We start from the raw sequence: 20,490 nt of genomic DNA on the forward strand, positions 1-20,490 counted from the left end.
GGCAATGGGCATCCTTTTTTTAAGTTGTGCAGAGGTTGTGAAGCACAGTGAAGATTGCAAACCATTTTCTAGCTCAGGGTTTCCCAACCTCAGCAACACTGACATTTTGTTAATTCTTTGGGTTGAGTGCTGTCCTGTCCTGTAAGACATTTAGCAGCATTTCCAGCAGATGCCAGTAGCCCCTCCCTCCCAAGTCATGACAGTCAAAAATGTCTCCAGACATTGCCTAATGTCCCCTGGGTGGCAAAACAGTCCCTGATACTGCTGTAGAAGGAAGGACAAATTATCCCTTCTTTAAGAAGAAACAAGCTTGGAGGAGCAGCTCAAAGTCACACAGCAAGCGTCATGGAGTCTCCTCAGGAAGGGAACTGGGACAGGGACGGATTCCTGCAGCCTGGGGCAGCTGTGTGCCTGGAGGACTTGGTGGATAGACTCACAGGACTGTCTGGTGGCAGGAGCTGCAGGAGCTCGGGCGCCATCCAGCCTTCCGTGCCGGGGATGCCGGAGTGGAGGCTGAAGCTACAGCGGCCAGCAGGCAGCTTCTTGCAGAGGCCGAAGTCTGAAAGCACCACCCTGCCCAGGCCCTGGCTGTCAGGCCCGGTGATAAGAATATTGCCTGGCTTCAGGTCCCGGTGCACTGTGGGAGGTGGGCAGAAAGAAAGCTGGTTGCTGAGGGCGGAAGGCAGGCGCTAAGGACAGGAAGCGGGAGGCAGAGGTAGTGGGGGTACCTATGTGTAAAGAATGCAGGTGGGCCAGGCCAGACATCAGCTGCTGCAGCACCACCTCAGGCTCCAGGCCCCCGCGGTCCAGGTCCGGGTTTTCTACGTACTGAGCAGCAGTGAGGGCCAAAGCATCAATCTCCAGCCCGGACCTTCCCACCCACCCTCCCTGAGCCCTCAACTCACCTCCTGCAAGGAGGCCCGGCAGAGCTCCAGGGCAATGTAGTGGAACTGGGGTCCCCGCTCGGTGCAGAAGTAGCGGAGCACATTGGGGTGCCTGTCAGACTCCTGCAGCAGTTGAACTTCCCGCCGAACCAGGCCAAAGCACTCGCGGAGGAGCCGCTTGACAGCCACTGCTCGTCCCTCAAACTGTCCCCTGGAAAGTGGGTGATGGCGGGGGCAGGGGGCATTCAGGGAAAGGAGATAAAGGGCACTTTGGGAGGCCAAGGCGGGCGGATCACTTGAGGTCAGGAGTTCAAGACCAGCCTGGCCAACATGGCGAAACCCTGTCTCTACTAAAAAAAAATAAAAATTAGCCGGGCGTGGTGATACACACCTGTAATTCCAACTACTGGGAAGGCTGAAGCCCGGAATTGCTTCAACCTGGGAAGCGGAGGTTGCAGTGAACTGAGATTTCACCACTACCCTCCAGCCTGGGCAACAGAACAAGACTCAAAAAAAAAAAAAAAAAAAAAAGCAGATAAAGGAAAGAGCAGGACTGGCGAGTGAGGGATTAACCTGTACCCACCTCGGGGAGTCTTTGGAAGAATGTCTTTCTTGGGGACAGTGCCCACGAGGGCTGTGAGTGCCATGTCCCCAGCTTGGCTCCTGGCTGCCACTCACCGGAAAACGAAAGTCCCGCCTGCCCCGCGGCCCAGCACGTCCTTGGGATTGAAGGAAATCTTCCCCACTACGGTGAGTTGCTCAGCTGGGGGAGAGGAGGGTGGTGACTCAGGGAGCCTCTGCCTAACTTTGCCTGACACTAGCCCAGTCCACACTCACCTCGACCTTTTCTGCGCCTCCACCCTCCCATGCTCAGCCTGGTGCAGTGGGTAAGAGCAAGAGCCCAGGTGCCAGACTGTCTGGGTTCAATGTCTGGTGCTGCCACTGACTCTTTATCTACTTAGGCAAATGCCTCACTTCTGTGCCCTCAGTATTCTCATCTGTAGAGTGGGGAACTAAGGTTAAAGAGCCCACACAATATTATTGTGAAGATTAAATGGATGTACGGAAAGAACCGGTAGAGGTGATGTCTGCTATATTATCCTTTTATCTCTTTCCCTCTTTCGGCATCTTCTGCACAGGTTTGTTTTGTTTTCCCTTTACATTCTCTGCCATTCTGCCCACCTTCACCAGCTGTAACTAAATCCTTTTAATTGACACTGTATCAGCTTCAATTTCAAGGGAAGGTGAGTTCCGGCAGTTGGAAGAGTGATGAGAGTGAGTGTAGCCACAGAAAAAAGACTGGACCAGACAGAAGCAGTGGGCATTGAATGCTAACCTGCCCAGAGTTAGTTCCAGGGCAGCAGGGAGCCCCCCAGAGTCCTTGGTTTCCCATTAGGATGGGTGAGGTTGGCTCAGGTGGGCAAAGATCTGTAGGTTGGGATAGTTACTGCCCTTCCCTTTGGGCAGTCTGTGAGAGATGTCTCACTCTGACCCTGGCAAATCTGGGCAGGCTGTGTCCTGCTCAGCTCCAGTGGGTACTATTCATATAGCAAAACGTCTATGGCACCCCTAGAATTGTGCAGTGCAGTGGTCCTGAGAACATTCTACTTAGAGTTTCTAGCTTCAGTTTTTACAGTCAGCTTTAGGAAGAGCAAATGAAAATCAGCATTAGGTCTGGGTGCTGTGGCTCACACCTGTAACCCCAGCACTTTGGGAAGCCAGGGCAGGTGGGTCACTTGAGTTCGAGACCAGCCTGGGCAACATGATGAAACCCCATCGTCACAAAAAAAAAAAAAAAAAAATTAGCCAGGCATGGTGTTGTGTGCCTGTAGTCCAGCTACTTGGGAGGCTGAGGTGGGAGGATTGGCTTGAGCCTGGGAAGCAGAGGTTACAGTGAGCTACGTTTTAGCCTGAGTGACACAGCAAGACCCTATCTTAATAATAATAATAATAATAATAATAATAATAATAATAATATCAGCATTAGGGATCAGTGAGAAAATCACCAAGCTGCACCTTAGCATTCCTCTGGATTATTTGCTTAGAGTTCACACTCATCTGTCAGCAAGATGCAGGCAGTACCTTCATTGGTATACATTGGACTTTCTGGAGTAGACGGGCTCAGGCAGGGCCTTGCTGGAAGCACATCACCCACACATAGGAAAAACAGGCAGATCAGCGAGCAGGGACAGAGCTGCTTGAACAAACCCTGCTCATCTGACTGCAGGTGACAGTCACCCTTCTGGGCCCTCTTTGTGTCACTGGCTCTGCTGGACTCAAAGGCTCTTGTGTGTCTGCTCTCAGTGCTCTCAGCATGGAGTAAACACTTGCTTAGTTTCCTGGGTTAGATGTTCAGAAGCACCCTTGAAGAGAGATGCCAGACTTAAGGCCACAAAGGCCTTCAATGCAGATATAATGAGCTGGGGAGGCTCAGTCTGCACACACAGATATTTGCCATCACTCTGCTCAGCCTTTTGCATAATTATAATGGAGAGGCAGCAAATGTGGGAGCTTTTGTCGTCATTGTTTTTTTAGAAACAGGGGCTCACTCTGTCACCCAGGCTGGAGTGCACTGGCGTGATCTAGGTTCACTGCAACCTCGAACTCCTGGGCTCAAGCAATCCTCCTGCCTCAGCCCCCCAAGCAGCTGGATTACAGGCATATGCCTCCATGCCTGGCTAATCTTTTTGTATTTTTAATTTTTGTAGAGATGGGGCTTCACTATGTTGCCCAGGCTGGGCTCAAACAATCCTCCTACCTTGGCCTCCCAAGTTCAATTCTAAAGTAATCAAAAGTTGTCGTGTCAGGGAGAAAGGGCATACAGTCAGAATTACCTCTGGAAATCCTGAGTACATATGATGGACTTTGCTGCTGCTTCTCCACAGGTTGGGTAACACTTAAAGTCAGTCACATTCTTTCACAGGTATTTGCTGGGTATTGTTCAAGCAGGGGCACCATCCCACAGAAATGACGGCACCTGCTGGAGCCAGCCACATGCATTTGGACCCCTGAGCTGCCACTTATTAGCTTTGTGAGCCGGGGTAGGGTTGGGAATTGTCACTAGGCCTTTCTGCCTTAGTTTCCTCTTCCATAAAAGGGGCATTCTATAATAACATTCACCTCACAGGATGTTATCTCATGAGTTAATGCATTCAAATGATTCAGAACAGTGCCTGGTATAGCCTGGTATACAGTAAGCGCTATATAAATGTTATCTCTGGTTCAGGCTGGATTGCATCCACTTGTCACTGAATACATGATGCAGCCAGAAGTCCTGAGGGAGGCCCAGCCAAGCATATGTAGATGAATTTCTGTAAGTTTTTGTTTATGTTTTTTTGTGGGTTTTTTGTTTTGTTTTGTTTTGAGGTGTAGTCTTGCTCTGTTGCCCAGGCTGGAGTGCAGTGGCGCAATCTTGGCTCACTGCAACCTCTGCCTCTTGGGTTTAAGCAATTCTTGTACCTCAGTCATCCCCCAGTAGCTGGAACTACAGGCACCCACCAACACACCAGGCTCATTTTTGTATTTTTAGTAGAGATGTGGTTTCACCATGTTAGCCAGGCTGGTCTCGAACTCCTGACCTCAAGTGATCCCCTTGCCTCAGCCTTCCAGAGTGCTGGGATTACAGGCATGAGCCACTGCGCTCGGCCAAATTTATTCAAGTTAAATGAAAGTTGGCCGTGACTCCACTGTAGTTTTGTGAACCATGAAACAGTCCATAAGGAATTTGACAAGAATGACCCTGGGGAAAGATGGAGTCCTGGTTGTCCAGGTAAATAGCCAGACTCAACTCGAGTCAGAAGGTCCAGGGAGATGGGCGTTTTGGGGTACAGTGGGGTGAGTATTACTTGGACCCACCCAGGACCAGTAAAATGACAAAAACTACAACAGCTCAGGGCTCAGGAAATCCTGCTGCAGGGCCCTCTGAAAGAGCTGACCCCTGAGGAAGGGGAGCTGTTTTTCTCTGGGCTAAGGCACAGTGACCACAGAGGCGGACATTGCAAACAGCACTGGAGCATCAAGCCACATGTAGCGTAGACTTCCGCCTGAGAAGGTGATGGCAGAGTGGGGCCAAGGTATGAGGAAGTGGCTTGAGCAGTGACTAGAAGGAGCCAGCACAAGTTCACAAAAACAACCAAACACATGAGCCCAGCCCAGAGCCAATCAAGCAGAAGTAGCCCAGGCTGATTGGTAAAGGCATGCAAGAAGCCCTGGAGCATTCCAGATGCCAGAGGAACCTTGAAAGGTTCACAGCTCACTGCAGCTTCGACCTTCTGGACTCAAGTGATCCTCCTGCCTTAGCCTCCTGAGTAGCTGGGACTACAGGTTCACACCACCACGCCCGGCGAATTGTTTGTATTATTTGTAGAGACGGGTCTCCCTATGTTTCCCAGACTGGTCTCGAACTCTGGCCTTAAGCAATCCCCACCTTGGCCTCTGAAAGTTCTGGAATTACAGGTGTGAGCCACCGTGCCCAACCTAAAAGGGCTTTAGTCCTTATAGGACAAAATTGAGAAAAGAGAAGTGTTTAAAAAAATAAAAGGTACTAAATTGCACAAAGGTCATTTACTATTATTGTTTCCAAATATAACATCATTTTAACATGAATATTAATATTACCTAAGTATTATTTAATAATAATGATTGTGACTTCTCATGGTGAGATGATGTAATGAGCTGGATGTTATTATTCCCATTTGACAAATGAAAAAACTAAGCTCAAAGGAGGTAAACAGAGAGCAGCCTTAGATCTATACCCAGTTTTATCTACACCCAGGTTCCTTGAAAATAATAATACAATAATGAGCTGGGCATGGTGACTCATGCCTGTAATCCCAGCACTTTGGGAGGCTGAGGTAGGAAGATCGCTAGAGGACATCAGTTCAAGACCAGCCTGGGCAACATAGCGAGACCCAATCTCTACCAAAAAAAAACTTTAAAATTAGCTCTGCATGGTGGTTTATGCCTGTAGTCACAGCTACTTGAGAGGCTGAGGAGGGAGGATTTCTTGAGCCCAGGAGCTTGAGACTGCAGTGAGCTATGATTGTGCCACTGCACTCCAGCCTGGACAACAGAGCAAGATCCTGTCTCCAAAAAAATAATGATTAAAAAATGACAGCAGACACTCCTAGAGTGCTCAATTACATAACAGGCTCTACTCAAAACACTCTTATTAATTCATGTAGACCTAACCACCCCACTATAGTGGCTTTTAATAAACCAGCTTTGCAGTTAAGTCTGCCCCTTGCTTTTCTCTGTTCCTGACTGCCCTGTCTCGTTCACTCAAGCTCACCTTCAGGGTCGTCGAGTGGCTGGGCTTGCTTCGAGGGACTTTGAAGCCTCTTCTGGCTCCTCGGGGTGACCCCCGAGTGCAGGGACTGGGCATCCTGGGAGATGTCAGCAGAGTCTGCAGGTACCAGGGGGGTCTCCTGCTGCTTCTCCACCACCTGCGGCTGCTGCTGTAACATGAGAGCCTAAGAGAGCTCTGTCCCGGCCACACCCTGCCCTGTGGGGCCCAGTATCTGTGACTGAGATGGCCTCACCAGGCAGCAATGAACTTACAGAGCAAGATCACAGGGGCCTGGGGAGCTGCTGGGAGGGAGGCAGGGGGCAAAGTCAGAGCTGGGTAGAGGGAGAGAGTTGCTGAGTGGTCTCAGAGAGGAGGAGCAGCGTTTCCCCAAGACAGACCTGAGGTCGGGTGATGGGCTTACCTGCCTCATCACAAATAGAATCCACCCTCCCAGGAGGACAGCAGTGAGGCTAGCTGCCAGCAGGTCTTGGGGTCCCAGCCCCAGGTAAGAGTCTGGAATCTTTTCTTCTGGATGCAGCTCGGAGTCCCAAAGTTTCTCTCGACTCAGGCTCAATAGCTGGGGATAAAGGGCCCTTTATTATTAGCACCTCCTTCCACCGGGGAACCCCTAACCTTTCTTCATCACCCCACACAGGGCTGGGCTTAGCTGAAGGGGCAGTGAGTGGTCTGCGTATGGTGGGAAACGTGGCACTTTCCACAGTGCTGGAACATCATGTTGCCCAGAAGAATGGTTTTCTAAACCTACCCAATGACCAGCATTTCATGAGATGTCACAAAAAAACACAGATACTCTTGGAATGTCATGAAAAATATAGATATCCACCTCCAGAGATTCTAAATGCATTAGCGCTAGAGTTGGCTTCCAGGTGATTCTGATGAGCAACCGGATTTGAGAATTATGGCTCTAGGCCATGGCTGTTCCTTCTAACCTTGAGCTACTTACTAGTGATTTAGGTCCAACCCTCTCCCAGGAGCACATGCTTTTATAGTTATTGTTTTCAATGAATATTTTACCATTTTTACACTGAAGAAGAATAAAGAAAACATGACCTATGTTTCATGATTTAGGTAGTCAATGTCTTTTTTTTTCTTTTTTTTCGAAGAGACAGGGTTTCACTGTGTTATCCAGTGCAGTGGTGTGACCATAGCTCACTGCAGCCTCAAACTCTTGGGCTCAAGCAATCCTCCCACCTCAGCCTCCTGAGTAGCTGGGACTACAGGTGCACATCACCATGCCCCACTAATTTTTTAATTTTTTTTTGTAGAGATGGGGTCTTGCTATGTTACCCAGGCTGGTCTCAAACTCCTGACCTCAAGCCATCCATCCTCCCACACTGACCTTCCAAAATGCTGAGAATATAAGAATAAGCCATCATGCCCAGCCACTTTTTGACACTTCTAACGTGTTTCTGGCCGTAACAACAGCAACAACAACAAAAATGTTTGTCTTCTGGGAAATTGTGTGAGGTCAATTGACCCACCCTGATTGTTATTCTTAGCAGCCTGAGGAAAAGGTCCAAGGGCTATTCCCCCATCTGCTGGGGCCTCCCTACCCCCCACTCTCTGCCAGCACTGACCTCCAAGAAGAAGGCTGGGGCCTGGGTGTTCTCTGGGGATCTTGTCTCTGCGGTTCCACTCCCCGGGGTGGGATGGACCCTCAGCATGGTGGTGTGCAGGACTGGGGGTAGCTCGTGGTGTCCTAAGGTGGGGGGCAAAAGTCATCGGGCTGAAGAGGACCTTAGCTTTCCAGCTCAGAAGCTGGGCTCACAGGTTCTTTATCTTCATCTACTCCCAACTTTAGCCAGAGGATCTCACCAATGAGCAGCCACTGGCTTGGGAGGGCGACACTGCCTGAGGGGTATCTAACAGCAGTGCTGGGTGAGCCCTCTCGCTCTCCTGAGACTTGGAGTGTCACCTCATCTGTGGTGGGGCCATCTGTGGGGGCCAGGGTCAGTCCACGAGGCTACAGCAGAAGATGGAGAGCCATAAGTGAGGGAGGTTCTTCTCCCGTTCATCCACTTTTCAGCCCACTCAGAGACCACTTCTCACCACCAGGGCCACTCCTGTGTGGACCAGTGCTTTAGAGACATAGAAACCAGTTTCATCCTTCCCCACATACAGCGTCATCCTAGCGGGAGAGAAGAAAAAGAAGAGAAGAATGAATGCTGGTGATGTGTAGTTTCAGTTATCAGGGTACTCATGCCCTTGTATATTTCCCTCTCACATTGACTTGGCTTAGCCATGAGACTTGCTTTAATCAACAGACAATAGCAAATGTGGCCTAAGTAGAGGCTTGAAAAGTGCTTGTGCCTTGAGGCTTCCTTCTGCATTTTTCTGTAGACCCTGAGATTACCATGGGAGAAAACCCAGGCTAGCCTGCTGGGGCATGAGAGACCTCTTTAATCCCCCATAGGCCAAATAGTCCATCAACTATGAGATAGGTGAGTGAGGCCATCCTAGATTCTCCAGACTCAACCAAGCCACAGGCAGACTGCAGAAAAACCACCCACCCACCCCAGCTGACCCACAGAATCTTGAAAAATAATAAATTGTTGTTTTTTAAGTTCTCTGTTTTGGGGCAATTTGTTATGCGACTAAAGCTAGCTGATACATGTTCTATAGTCATGATTTCAAATCTATGTCTAACCGAGACCGCTTTCAAGAGCACAATTTTCTTTCTTTCCTTCCTTTCTTCCTTCCTTCCTTCCTTCCTTCCTTCCTTCCTGCCTGCCTGCCTGCCTTCCTTCTTTCTTTCTTTCTTCCTTCCTTTCTTTCTTTTTTCTTTCTTTCTTTTTCTCTCTCTTTCTTCCTTTCTTTTCTTTTCTCTTTTCTTTTCTTTTCTTTTTTTCTTTTCTTTTCGAGATGGAGTCCTGCTCTGTTGCCCAGACTGGAGTGCAGTGGCGTGATCTCAGCTCACTGCAAGCTCCATCTCCCAGGTTCACACCATTCTCCTGCCTCAGCCTCCTGAGTAGCTGCAACTACAGGCACCCGCCACCATGCCTGGCTAATTTTTTGTATTTTTAGTAGAGATGGGGTTTCACCGTGTTAGCCAGGATGGTCTGATCTCCTGACCTCGTAATCCGCCCGCCTCGGTCTCCCAAAGTGCTGGATTACAGGCGTGAGCCACCGCGCCCTGCTGAGCTCAATTTTCTAAATATAAACTCATTACATCATTCTTCACCTCTTCCTCCTTCTTCTCCCCCACCTCCTCTAGTGTTCCCTCCCTTTGAAAATGACAGCACCCACATGCTTCTAGAAACCTGAGCATGATCTTTGACTCCTTGCAACTCCCTAATCACCAAATTTTCACTGGTTCTTCCTTCTAACATATCTCACACTCCACTTCTTTTCCTCTCTAGAGTTTCTGCTCTAGGATAAAGTATCTTCATTTCTTTCCTGAACAAATCAATATTCCATGAATGGTCCATTTCTTTCCATATACCACTCTAAGATATTCTTTCTAAAATGAAAATATTATCAAATCACTTCCTTCCTTAAAACTCTTCAGTGACTTTTTAACTTTAGGAGAAAATGTCCAAGCCCTTTAAATGATCCTACAAGATCTCTTCTTAGCTTATAATCTCAGACCCTACTCCTTTCTTAGGTCTGTATTTCAGTCTTATTTAATTTTTTCCTGTTCCCTGAGTTCTATGCTCTCTCATCTCTCTCATTTCCTATTCATTTTTTAAGTTTCAATTTAGATGTTCCTTCCTCCAGGAAGCTATCCATGACTGCCTGTTGTCCCCAGTCTTGATGTGGATACTCTTCCTATACATTCCCATGGCATCTTATACTACTCTTATCTCATCCTTTATCATATCAGGTTGCAATAGTCCCTTTACGTATCTGTCTCTCCCATTAGACTCGGTTGCATGTCAGGTTGCAATAGTCCCTTTACATATCTGTCACTCCCATTAGACTCAGGTTCCTGTAGGCAGGAACAATGATTGGGTTATTTGCTATTGTACTCCCAGACTCTAGTGAGACTGGCACACAGTAAGCGCTCAATTAATATTTGCAGAATGAATTGAAATGAATGGATGATCCCTGATTTTCCCAAACTGTCTACTGGTTTCTCAAGATGGGGATACTAAGGTGTTAGATGCAATAAGGTTGTTATTTAAAGTATTTAACAATCGATAAGGCACAGCACCTACCAACCAGAACAGGTTAAGACCTGGAGTCCCCCTCTGATATGGTCTGGCTGTGTCCCCACCAAAATCTCATCTTGAATTTCCATGTGTTGTGGGAGGGACCCGGTGGGAGGTAATTGAATCATGAAGGCTTTCCCATGCTGTTCTCGTATAGTGAATAAGTCTCACAAGATCTGATGGTTTTATAAGGGAGAATTTCCCTGCATAAGCTCCTCTCTTTGCCTGCCACCATCCACGTAAGACGTGACTTGCTCCTCCTTGCTTTCTGCCATGGTTGTGAGGCTTCCCCAGCCACATGGAACTGTAAGTCCAATTAAGCCTCTTTATTTTGTAAATTGCCCAGTCTTGGGTATGTCTTTATCAGCAGCATGAAACAGACTAGTACACCCTCCTAGGCCAGATCTTACCCTATGAGGTGCTGAACAGTGGGGGCTACCCAGGGGGTCCTGGGGACGCTTGGAGGGCAGCACAGGACACCAGCTAGGTAAGTAACCAATTTGAAATGTTTTGACCCCTGGTTCAGCTGTACTGGTGTGTCACAGCTGAACATCTCGCCTGGCCATCAGACCCAGCCTGCAACACCTCAGACGGCTCCCTCCCTAGGCCCCAGGCATGAACACCTACAGCAGCTGGGTATCCAAGGCAGAGAAGAGGGTGGCTGTGTCCTGGGGGCCTGAGGCAGGCAGTCGAATGTGGCCCCAGCGGAGGGCGAGGAAATGCAGAGTGTCTCGAGCCAGGGTGAGATGCGGCAGCTGGCGCAGGCCGTCCTGGTGCCAGGTGTAGACGCCCATCACAGGCACGCCCAGGTCTTGTGTCCACAGCACTGCCCCACTTCCTGGGTCCACAGTGAGCAGCAGGCCCATCCCACAGGACACCAGGTGGCTCATGTCTGCCGAGAAAGGTGGCTGGGGAGATGTGGTTGGAAGCTCTCCTAAGAGGGTCCAAGGGTGCCCTCTGGGTGAGGGGGTCACTCTGGTGTGTGGAGATCACATGGAGGGTTATCAGGACATGAGAAGGTTTGTTGGAGTTTATGGGGTCACTTTGAAAATGAGACAAACAGTCAGGGTCATTCAAAGGTGACTCAGATGTGTGGGAGTCAGTTTGGGTCACTTAGGATGGTGGGGTATTGCCCATGGTCAACAGATGGTCATCTAGGATGGATCAATCAGGGTGGCCTGGAGGCATGTGTATCACTTGGGAGTCACTTAGAGTGTGAGAGGGGTCAGCTGGGGTGCGTAGGTGATCTCACCTCTGCTGAGGTGACCAGGGTTGGGTCTCATGCAGAATGATGGAATCAGGGCTTGAGGGGGGCCTTTGGGGCACCTGTAAGGTCACTCAGGCAGTTGGGTATCAGTCATAATATCAAGAGGGTGGGCCAGGTGTGGTGGCCTATGCTTGTAATCCCAGTACCCAGGAGTTTGAGATCAGCCTGGGCAACATAGCAAGACCCCATCTCTACAAAAAAGATGAGCCAGGCTTGGTGGTACACACCTGCAGTCCCAGCTATTCAGGAGGCTGAGGATAGAGGATCACTTGAGCCCAGGAGTTGGAGGCTGTGGTAAGCTATGATCACACTACTGCACTCCAGCCTGGGTGACGACAGAGTGAGATCCCATCTCACAAAAAATGTTGGGGAGTGGTCAGGGTCACCTAGGGAGTCAGTCTATGGAAGAGGCTACTTAGGGTCAGCTTTCAGGGGTTACATATAGGGGTCAGTTAGGACACACAGAGATTGCTCAGGGGCTGTTTGGGGTCACTCTGCATGTGGGAAGTCATCCAGGGTTACCTGATTGGGGCCACTTGGAGTATAGAAGAGTTAGGAGGTTGAGGGACGGGCCAGGGTTCAGAAGGGTCAGTCTGGGTGTTGAGGGAGTCATTTGGGGTCAGCCATCGGGGTGTGCCATTTAGTATATGGGGTCCCTGGGGAGGTCAAGTGGGTCAAAATGTGGCTGGGAATTGGTCATGGATGCTGTTCAGGGTTCCCTGGGTTGGGGACCTTGCTCCAAGATGGGGCCAGAGAAAGATGGAACTCACATTTCCCAGGTGAGCCATCCATGAGCGGCGCTGAGTAGCGGCGGTAGGTGGTGTTCCAGCGCAGGGCTGGGGCTCTTGGGTCATGCATGGTGACCGTATACTCTGGGGATCCCAGAAGCAAGATTACCAGGAACGTCCATGTGATGCTCCCTCCAACCCCAGGGGCCATTTATCTTGTAGGAGTGGGGGTTTCCTGAGCACACAGCCTAGAGACCTGGAAGCCTATGAACATCACAGTGGCAGAGACTGGAGCTGTCTTGTTTACAGCTCTATCCCTGGCTCCTAGTTCAGTGCTCTGTAGAATGTTTGTTGATGACTAACAGACTGTCCTGAATTCAACTTGGTTAGCCAAAGCCAGATCTCAGCAGAGCAAAAGGGGAGGCTGCCCAGAGCTTGAGGAACAGCTGGGGCCTGACTCACGTGTTCGGCCGATGTAGAGGCGGGGGGTGGAGGGACCCGCTGTGGTCAGTGTCATCTGGGTCTCCCCTGACTCAGGGTCCACCACAAACCAGGCATCCTGCTTCCGGCCTGTGGAGGTGGAAAGTGTGTTAGCTCTCAAGCTGGCATGGAGAGAGGTGTGGTCCCACCACTCTTGTGCCTAATTAGCCCGTCATGACTTAGATCCCTGCCTCTGTTGGCTGAAACTGGACCCCAGAGGCTGGAGAGATGCTCACCTGTGTAGAAGACCCCATCAGAGCTGCGGCAGGGAGAGGCATGAACCAGCTCAGGGATGGTGAATGGCAGTTTCTAGGAGGGAAAATTTCCAGGAAGGAGTAAGAGCAGAAACACACAGTGTTCACTGTGCAAGTGAGCCTATTTCCATAGCAACCAAATAACAGGTATTACTATCTTTTCCACTTTTTAGGTAAGGAAACTGGGGTTTTAGAGAGGTCATGTAACTTGGCTACTGTCACACAGCTACTAAATGACAGAGCCTGGGCTTGAACCTAGGCAGTCAGGCTCCAGAGCCAGCATACTGAATCATTGTGATGCACAGTCTCTTGAGGAAATGCAGAAATTCCCATACCCGGTGTCAAGGTACCACGTGAGCCACTTGCTCCTGGCCTGACCTGACCTCCTTCTCAAAAACGTGCACTGGGGTGGGCATGGTGGCTCATGCTTGTACTCCCAGCACATTGGGAGGCTGAGGCAGGAGATTGCTTGAGCCCAGGAATTCAAGACCAGTGTGGGCAACACGGTGAGACCTCGTCTCTACAGAAAAAAAATAAAAAATAAAAAATAAAAAAAATTTGCTGAGCATGGTGACTTGTGCCTATCATCCCAGCTATTTGTGTGGCTGAGGTGGGAGGATTGCTTAAGCCCAAGAGTTCAAGGCTACAGTGAGCTATGATTGTGCCACTGCACTCCAGCCTAGGAGATAGGGTGAGACTCTGTCTCTAAACAAAATAAAATGAAACAAACAAACAAACAAACAAACCTCACACACATCTAGTGGGGAGTTTAATTACAAAAAAACCAAAACAACTGACACTTCAAAACTGTCAACAGCCATGAGAGACTCAGAGAAGTGAAGGAGTTGTTCTAGAATAAAGGAGACCATGGCCTGATGCTGGCTAGGAGTGAAGCTCCATCCTTCACCCTTCTCTACTCTGCTTTCTCCCCAAAGCTGGACTTGTCTGGGTTATGTCTGTGGGCACCATGTGCTCTGGCTTCCTGCTGGGTTTGAATAATAGGGACAGGGTGAGATCAGAGTATGCCCTGGTGTCCCTGCCACAGAGTTCTCACGGGCTGGCTGTGTCCTTCCACTGAAGCCCTGAGGTCCCATCAGGTGGTGCTCTTGGGACAGCTCTCTCCAGCTCCAGGCTGTGGTAGCTGCTCCCTCCCCAGCCTCTAGAATTAGGGCTGATAATGTCACCCCACTGTCACAAACCAAAGGATACTGCAGGATATTCTTTGGATTTGTGTCCCCACAAAAATCACTTGTTGAATTGCAATCCCTCCAATGTTAGAGGTGGGGCCTGGTGGGAGGTAATTGGATCATGGGGACAGATTTCTCCATTTGGTGCTGTTCTTTTTTTTTGGAGACAGGGTATCACTCTGTCATCCAGGCTGGAGTGCAGTGGTGTGATCTTGGCTCACTGCAACCTCTGCCTCCCAGGTTCAAGCGATTCTTCTGCCTCAGCCTCCCAAGCAGTTGGGACTGCAGGCATGTGCCACCATACCTGGCTAATTTTTGTATTTTTTGGTAGAGACAGGGTTTCACCATGTTGGCCAGGCTGGTTTCAAACTCCTAGCCTCAGGTGATCTCCCTACCTCGGCCTCCCAAAGTGCTGGGATTACAGGCTTAAGCCACCGTGCCCAGCCGGTGCTGTTCTTGTAATAGAGTTCTCACAAGATCTGGTTGTTTAAAAGTGGGTGGCACCTCCTCCCTTTCTCTCTCTTGCTCCTGCTCTGGGCATGTAAGACATGCCTACTTCCCCTTCATGCCTTCTGCCATGATTGTAAATTTCCTGAGGTCTCTCCAGAAGCAGAAGCTACTACACTTCCTGTACAGCCTGTAGAACCACGAGTCAATGAAACCTCCTTTCTTATAAATTACCCAGTCTCAGGTAATTTTTTTAGTATAGCAATGAAAGAATGAACTAATATACTGCACTATCCCTTGTGGTTTCCTATACTCTGCTCACACGTTTAACAAAATGTCCTCAAACTATTCTATTTGAGTATGCCATGGTTTGCAGCTGAGACCTTGCCTGATTCACACACTAAAATTTCTTATCACTTCACCTTCCTAAATCATTTTATTTATTTTTTATTTTATTTTATTTATTTATTTATTATTTTTATTTTTTATTTTTTATTTTTTTTGAGACGGAGTCTTGCTCTGTCGCCCAGGCTGGAGTGCAGTGGCCGGATCTCAGCTCACTGCAAGCTCCGCCTCCCGGGTTTACGCCATTCCTCTGCCTCAGCCTCCCGAGTAACTGGGACTACAGGTGCCTGACACCACGCTCGGCTAGTTTTTTGTATTTTTCAGTAGAGACAGGGTTTCACCGTGTTAGCCAGGATGGTCTTGATCTCCTGACCTCGTGATCTGCCCGTCTTGGCCTCCCAAAGTGCTGGGATTACAGGCTTGAGCCACCGCGCCCAGCTCACCTTCCTAAATCATATACTTAAGACTTTTCTGGCAGGCTTCCCCTGACATGGTTAGAATTCTGACAAAGAACTGGGTGTGGTGGTGTGCACCTGTAGTCCCAGCTACTCAGGATACTGAGGTGCAAGGATCGCTTGAGGCCAGGAGTTCGAGGCTGCAGTGAGCCTTGTGATCGTACCGCTGCACTCCAGCCTGAACACATAATGAGACCCTGTCTTTAAAAAATTTGTTTAAATTAAAAAAAAGGAATTCTGACAAAGCACATTCCACCCCATTCAGAGTCCTGATGTGGAAGATTGCAAAAAATGGCCACAGATTGCTTTTCATCTTGTATTCATGTCTGTGTCTGTGTCCCTTCACAAGGTGAGTTTTCAGCTCCTTTCATAAAGAGATGGGATCTGTTTTTTCACCACTGGATTCTCAGCTTGGCTATGTGACCTGCTTTGCCTGATGAGCCATTAGTAAATGTGACACAAACAGAAGCTTGAAAAGTGCTTATGTATTGCTGCTTTGGGGTCCCTTGTTGATACCATGTCAATAAGCCTAGGTTTGCCTGCTAGGGATAAGAGACACATGACCCAGCCACCCCTGCCAAAAGTCAACCAACTACCAACTTTCAGAAACAGAGCCATCCATCTGACTAGCAGCTGACCACACATGCATGAACAAGTTCAGTCAAGACCAGCAGAAGAACCACTGTGCTGAGCCCAGTCTAAATTGTCATCTCACCAAATTCTGAGTTGAATAAATTTAAGTGATGTTTGAGTTTTGAGCTCTTGAGTTTTGGGTTGGTTTTTATTTAGCAAAAGCTAACTGGTATATGCATTTCTCCTTAAAGTCCTCAGAGTCCTGGAGAAGCCCCTGGAATACCCCCAGCTTGACAGTCAGATTGCCCTGCAGACACAGCCAGACTTCCCTTTACCACCCTTTCAATGGGTCCCTCAGACAGCCTTCTCACAATGTGCTGAGTCCTGACTTACATCCTCTGCAGGACAGGAAATACTGACCATACTGCCTCTCCACCTCTCAGTGCTCTACCTAATGAAAGCCCTGGCCCTCACCCATTCCCAAACACCATGGGATACAAACCATTAATCCCTGTTGTTTTTGAGTCCCCAAGATGTACAGGCTGCCATCAGCTGGGTCAGAGAGAAAGGCCATTCTGTGGAGCAGAGAGGAACAAGGAGACCAATGGGTGCTTGCCCCCTGGTTTCATGAAGGCCCCAAATTCCCTCCAACTTCTCTGCTACTAGGAGCTGTTCTTATAGGAAACACCTTGGGGCTCCAAGACCCTCCCCCATATCACATCCAGAGCCAATTCTCTTCCCTTACTTCCAACACATCCCCATCCCACACACAAACTCTCTACAACTATGAGTCTCCCATCTCCCAGCTGCCTCCTCCTTAAAAGGCCCCAGGTTCACTTACTCTGTGACGTACATTGGTCCTTGGATGACGGGATCTGCAGGGACAGGGACACAGAGCATAAGCAGCTCCCTCCAGACTCCACTGAAAAGCACAGCTCATATTCACTGAGCTATGGCATGACTGTAATGTCAAGCACTTGACATCAATGTAATGCCATCTTCCCAAAAACTCTGTCAGATAGGGTCATATCCTTTGCCCCACTTTACAGATGAGGATGTTGAGGATCAGAGAGGTAAAGTGAGTTTCTCAAGGCCACACAGCTGGTAAGCAGTGAAGCTGCCTATAGATACCAGCTTATTGGATTCTAGAGCCTATATTCTTATTTTCTATGCCACAGTGACTCCCCCTTCACCAATCTATGGGTTCAAGGAGGGAGGAGGGACCATCTCTTGCTCACCATCCCTCAGAGTCCACTTCAGGTCCCCTGTCTGTTTGCTCAGTGCATGGAGACTTCCATCCAAGGTGGACACCAGCAGGAGGCTCTCTGGCCTGAGAGTATGAACCTGCAAGGGGGTAGAGACAAAGTCAGCTCTCTGAGGGGTCTGGGACCACCTTTTGCTCCTGTCCTAAGTAGGGCTGGCTATGATTCCTCCTTCCCCCAGATGGGGACAGAGCAGGGGAGGAAGGGTGATTGGGGAACATGCTGGTGTCACCCATCATCTCTTTGACCCTAGAGAGGGGTTATAGTGGGAGCTGGGGGGTTCTGAGGGAAGGTTTTGGCTCCCAATGTATCTAAATTCCCAATTCCTTACCCCCTCCCTCAATCCATTCTGGTTATCCAAAGAAGACTAAAGGCCTTTACAAAATGACTTCATTGTTTGTTTCATTTCCTTTTGTTATTGTTCTTGTTGTTTTAATTTAAGATAGGGTCTTGCTCTATTGTCCAGGCTGGAATTAAGTGGCACAATCATAGTTCACTGTAGCCTCAAACCCCTGGGCTCAGCTGATCCTCACACCTCAGCCTCCCAAGTAGTTGGGACTACAGGTGTGTGTCATCACACCTGGTTAATTTTTGTATTTTTTGTAGAGATGGGGTCTTGCTATGTTGTCTAGGCTGGTCTGGAACTCCTGGCCTCAAGTGATCCTCTTGCCTCAGCCTCCCAAAATGTTGGGATTACAAAAAGCTCGAGCCACTGCACCCATTCTAAGACGGGTATTATTAGTTTTCCCATTCTATAGGGGAGGGAGAATGAGGCTTAGAAAAGTTAGGTCATTGGTTAGGTCATTGGCATAAAGCCACAGAGATAAGAAGTGGCAAAACTAAGGACTTGAGTTGCCATCCCTCTGATTCCTGTGCCTGGCCTCTTTTTCCTCTGCCACAATGTCTGCCTCTTTTGGGATGGCCCTTTCTGCCTCCCCAAACCAGCCCAGTTGGTTTTGGTGCCAGGCTCCTGTGGGTCCCCTGACCCAAGGCTGGGGGGTGCCCGTGGGAGGGGGGCTGGAGCCACCCGTACTTACATCTGGTGCTCCTGGGCTCACTCACCTGCTCCAGCCCCTCCTTGAGCAAACAGGGTGAGGCTGAGCTCCCAGCAGGAGGCCTAACATCCGGGTGGCCCAGCCGCACCCCTACAAAGGCCACATCCTGCTTCGGGACCCTCGGGTTTGGGGCTGAGCCACTGGCGTTGAGTGGAGGATCAGGAAATTATCTGCTAGCCCCTCTTTCTTTCTGGGCTTCAATTTTGTCATCTGCAGCACATGGCAGGGGGGAGAACAGTCTGGAGAAGAGACTGCAGATTGGTTGCCCCCAAAGAATTTTGTTTGACCATCTAGTGCTTAAAAATTTGTTTTCAATTAGCTGCCAATTTTTTAAAAATTTGGGTAATTTCTACAAAAAAACCAAGATTTCAAATTTTTCTCATTTCTAATTTTTCTGAGACACCTGATCTGGCCACACTGGGCTTGCTTCTTAGCTGGCAACCATGAGATGGACCCATGAAGTGGAAGCGGGGAATGAGAGGTGCCTAACTCTACCTGATCGCTTTTGCCCCATGGGGGCTCCAGGCGGGACACCTGGATTCTTAGGCCAAGCGACTTTTGCCTCCTGGCTGCATTTCTTTAAGACTCTCCTACTCCTGGCACCGTGGGAGCAGATACTCAAACTCCCAGCTTATTTATCCCAGGTTTATTATTATGAACCTGGGGTGCAGCCATGGGTAAGAGGACCCCATGGTAAAGCCTCTGAAATTGCAAAACTGGGCGTGCAGGCGCATTTCTCAGCAGAGGGTCCTGAAGTCAATCATATTTTCAAAGGAAGCCAGGATCCCCAGAAGTTTTAAGAGGCCTGGTTTTCGTGCCCAGGTGCCCCCTCCCCGAGACTACACCCCTCCCTGCAGAAGAAGCGGGGTGCTCGGCCTACTCTTGCCTTTCCACGCTGGCAGATCTCCCCAGCTAGGTATTTGTTGGGGGTAACTGGCGGCTCCCCAAACCCAGGAGGCTTTTACTCGGTCGGGGCCGAGTTGGGACCACCCAGGCGTGAGGCGCCCCAGTGGCCCCGCCGCGCCCTCGCCCTGAGCGCGACCCCGTCCCCTGCGCCCCGCGACCTGACTTTGGGGACTTGGCATTGGTCCCTGGCGCTCACCTGTGGACTCAGCGTCCCGAGCAGCAGTGCTGCGAACTGGAGCTGGAGCTCCAGCCGGGGCCACGGCCTCGATCCTCTGGCCGCGCTCGCCATAGCGCCTGGGCAGCCGCACGGCTGGCCAGGTCCCTCGGTGCCTCCCAGGGAGCGCTCGGTCCCCTCCCGACCCGGAGGAGACTCCGCCCCTGGCTGGGCCTGCAACCCCAGCCTGGTCCCCGCCCTTCTCATCACACTCCCAGCCGCATCCTCGCGTCCCAGGCACCCCACCAAACACCGCGGGGAGCTTTACCGGGAGAGGGATTTTACTGAGCCCACCTGTGGAGAACTTACTACGTGCCGAGGACCGTGCTGGTTCATCACCAGCTCCTGGAGTCCTCACTGCACCGCAGGTACAAGCGGAGGCTAAGAGCCACAGTCCCAATACAGATAAGCCTGATCTCAAAGGCTGCGCTCTTCATCACTGCACCAGCGGATCCCGCTGGGCTATCAGGAAATAGAGATTAACTGGTGAATTCAGTCATTCGTTCAATAAATATTTATTATGGGTCAAGTAAGTGGCTCACCTCTGTAATCCCAGCACTTTGGGGGGCCTAGGAGGGAGGATCACTTGAGGCCAGGAGTTTGAGACCAGCAACATAGTGAGACCCCATCTCTACAAAAACAATTGGCCAGGTGTGGTGATGTCCACCTGTAGTTCCAGCTACTCGGGAGGCTGAGGTGGGAGGATCGCTTGAGCCAGGAAGGCAAGGCTGCAGTGAGCTATAACTGTGCCATTGCACTCCAGCCTGGGGGACAGAGAGACCCAGTCTCCAAAAATAAAATAAATAAATATGTATGTATGTATGTATGTATTTTATGAGACAGAGTTTCGATCTTGTCACCCAGGCTGGAGTGCAATGGCACAATCTCGGCTCACTGCAACCTCTGCCTCCTGGGTCCTAGCAATTCTCCTCCTGAGTAGCTGGGATTAAAAATGCAGGCCACCATGCCCGGCT

General features: G+C 49.8%; 1 protein-coding gene across 2 annotated transcripts in view; it reads right to left on the minus strand.

Annotated features, from left to right (window-relative positions):
- ERN2 (endoplasmic reticulum to nucleus signaling 2) overlaps nucleotides 1-19,892 on the minus strand; it is a 23,881-nt gene extending 3,989 nt beyond the window's left edge. The window contains exons 1-17 of one of the 2 annotated variants that reach the window (XM_010358223.2): nucleotides 19,499-19,892; nucleotides 17,318-17,423; nucleotides 16,921-16,954; nucleotides 16,582-16,654; nucleotides 13,055-13,127; nucleotides 12,801-12,908; nucleotides 12,381-12,482; nucleotides 10,971-11,235; nucleotides 8,242-8,320; nucleotides 8,008-8,155; nucleotides 7,770-7,891; nucleotides 6,593-6,748; nucleotides 6,175-6,340; nucleotides 1,563-1,647; nucleotides 906-1,095; nucleotides 729-828; nucleotides 438-637 (exon numbers count right to left, since the gene is read on the minus strand). In XM_010358223.2, the coding sequence (XP_010356525.1) occupies nucleotides 438-637; nucleotides 729-828; nucleotides 906-1,095; nucleotides 1,563-1,647; nucleotides 6,175-6,340; nucleotides 6,593-6,748; nucleotides 7,770-7,891; nucleotides 8,008-8,155; nucleotides 8,242-8,320; nucleotides 10,971-11,235; nucleotides 12,381-12,482; nucleotides 12,801-12,908; nucleotides 13,055-13,127; nucleotides 16,582-16,654; nucleotides 16,921-16,954; nucleotides 17,318-17,423; nucleotides 19,499-19,723 (2,232 nt within the window). In that variant the 5' untranslated portion in view covers nucleotides 19,724-19,892. The remainder of the gene's footprint in view (nucleotides 1-437; nucleotides 638-728; nucleotides 829-905; nucleotides 1,096-1,562; nucleotides 1,648-6,174; nucleotides 6,341-6,592; nucleotides 6,749-7,769; nucleotides 7,892-8,007; nucleotides 8,156-8,241; nucleotides 8,321-10,970; nucleotides 11,236-12,380; nucleotides 12,483-12,800; nucleotides 12,909-13,054; nucleotides 13,128-16,581; nucleotides 16,655-16,920; nucleotides 16,955-17,317; nucleotides 17,424-19,498) is intronic. The other variant, XM_010358224.1, reaches the window with a different exon arrangement.
- Between the last annotated feature and the right edge of the window lie 598 nt (nucleotides 19,893-20,490).

Source organism: Rhinopithecus roxellana, chromosome 20 (genome assembly GCF_007565055.1).
Source record: "Rhinopithecus roxellana isolate Shanxi Qingling chromosome 20, ASM756505v1, whole genome shotgun sequence".
NCBI lineage: Eukaryota > Metazoa > Chordata > Mammalia > Primates > Cercopithecidae > Rhinopithecus > Rhinopithecus roxellana.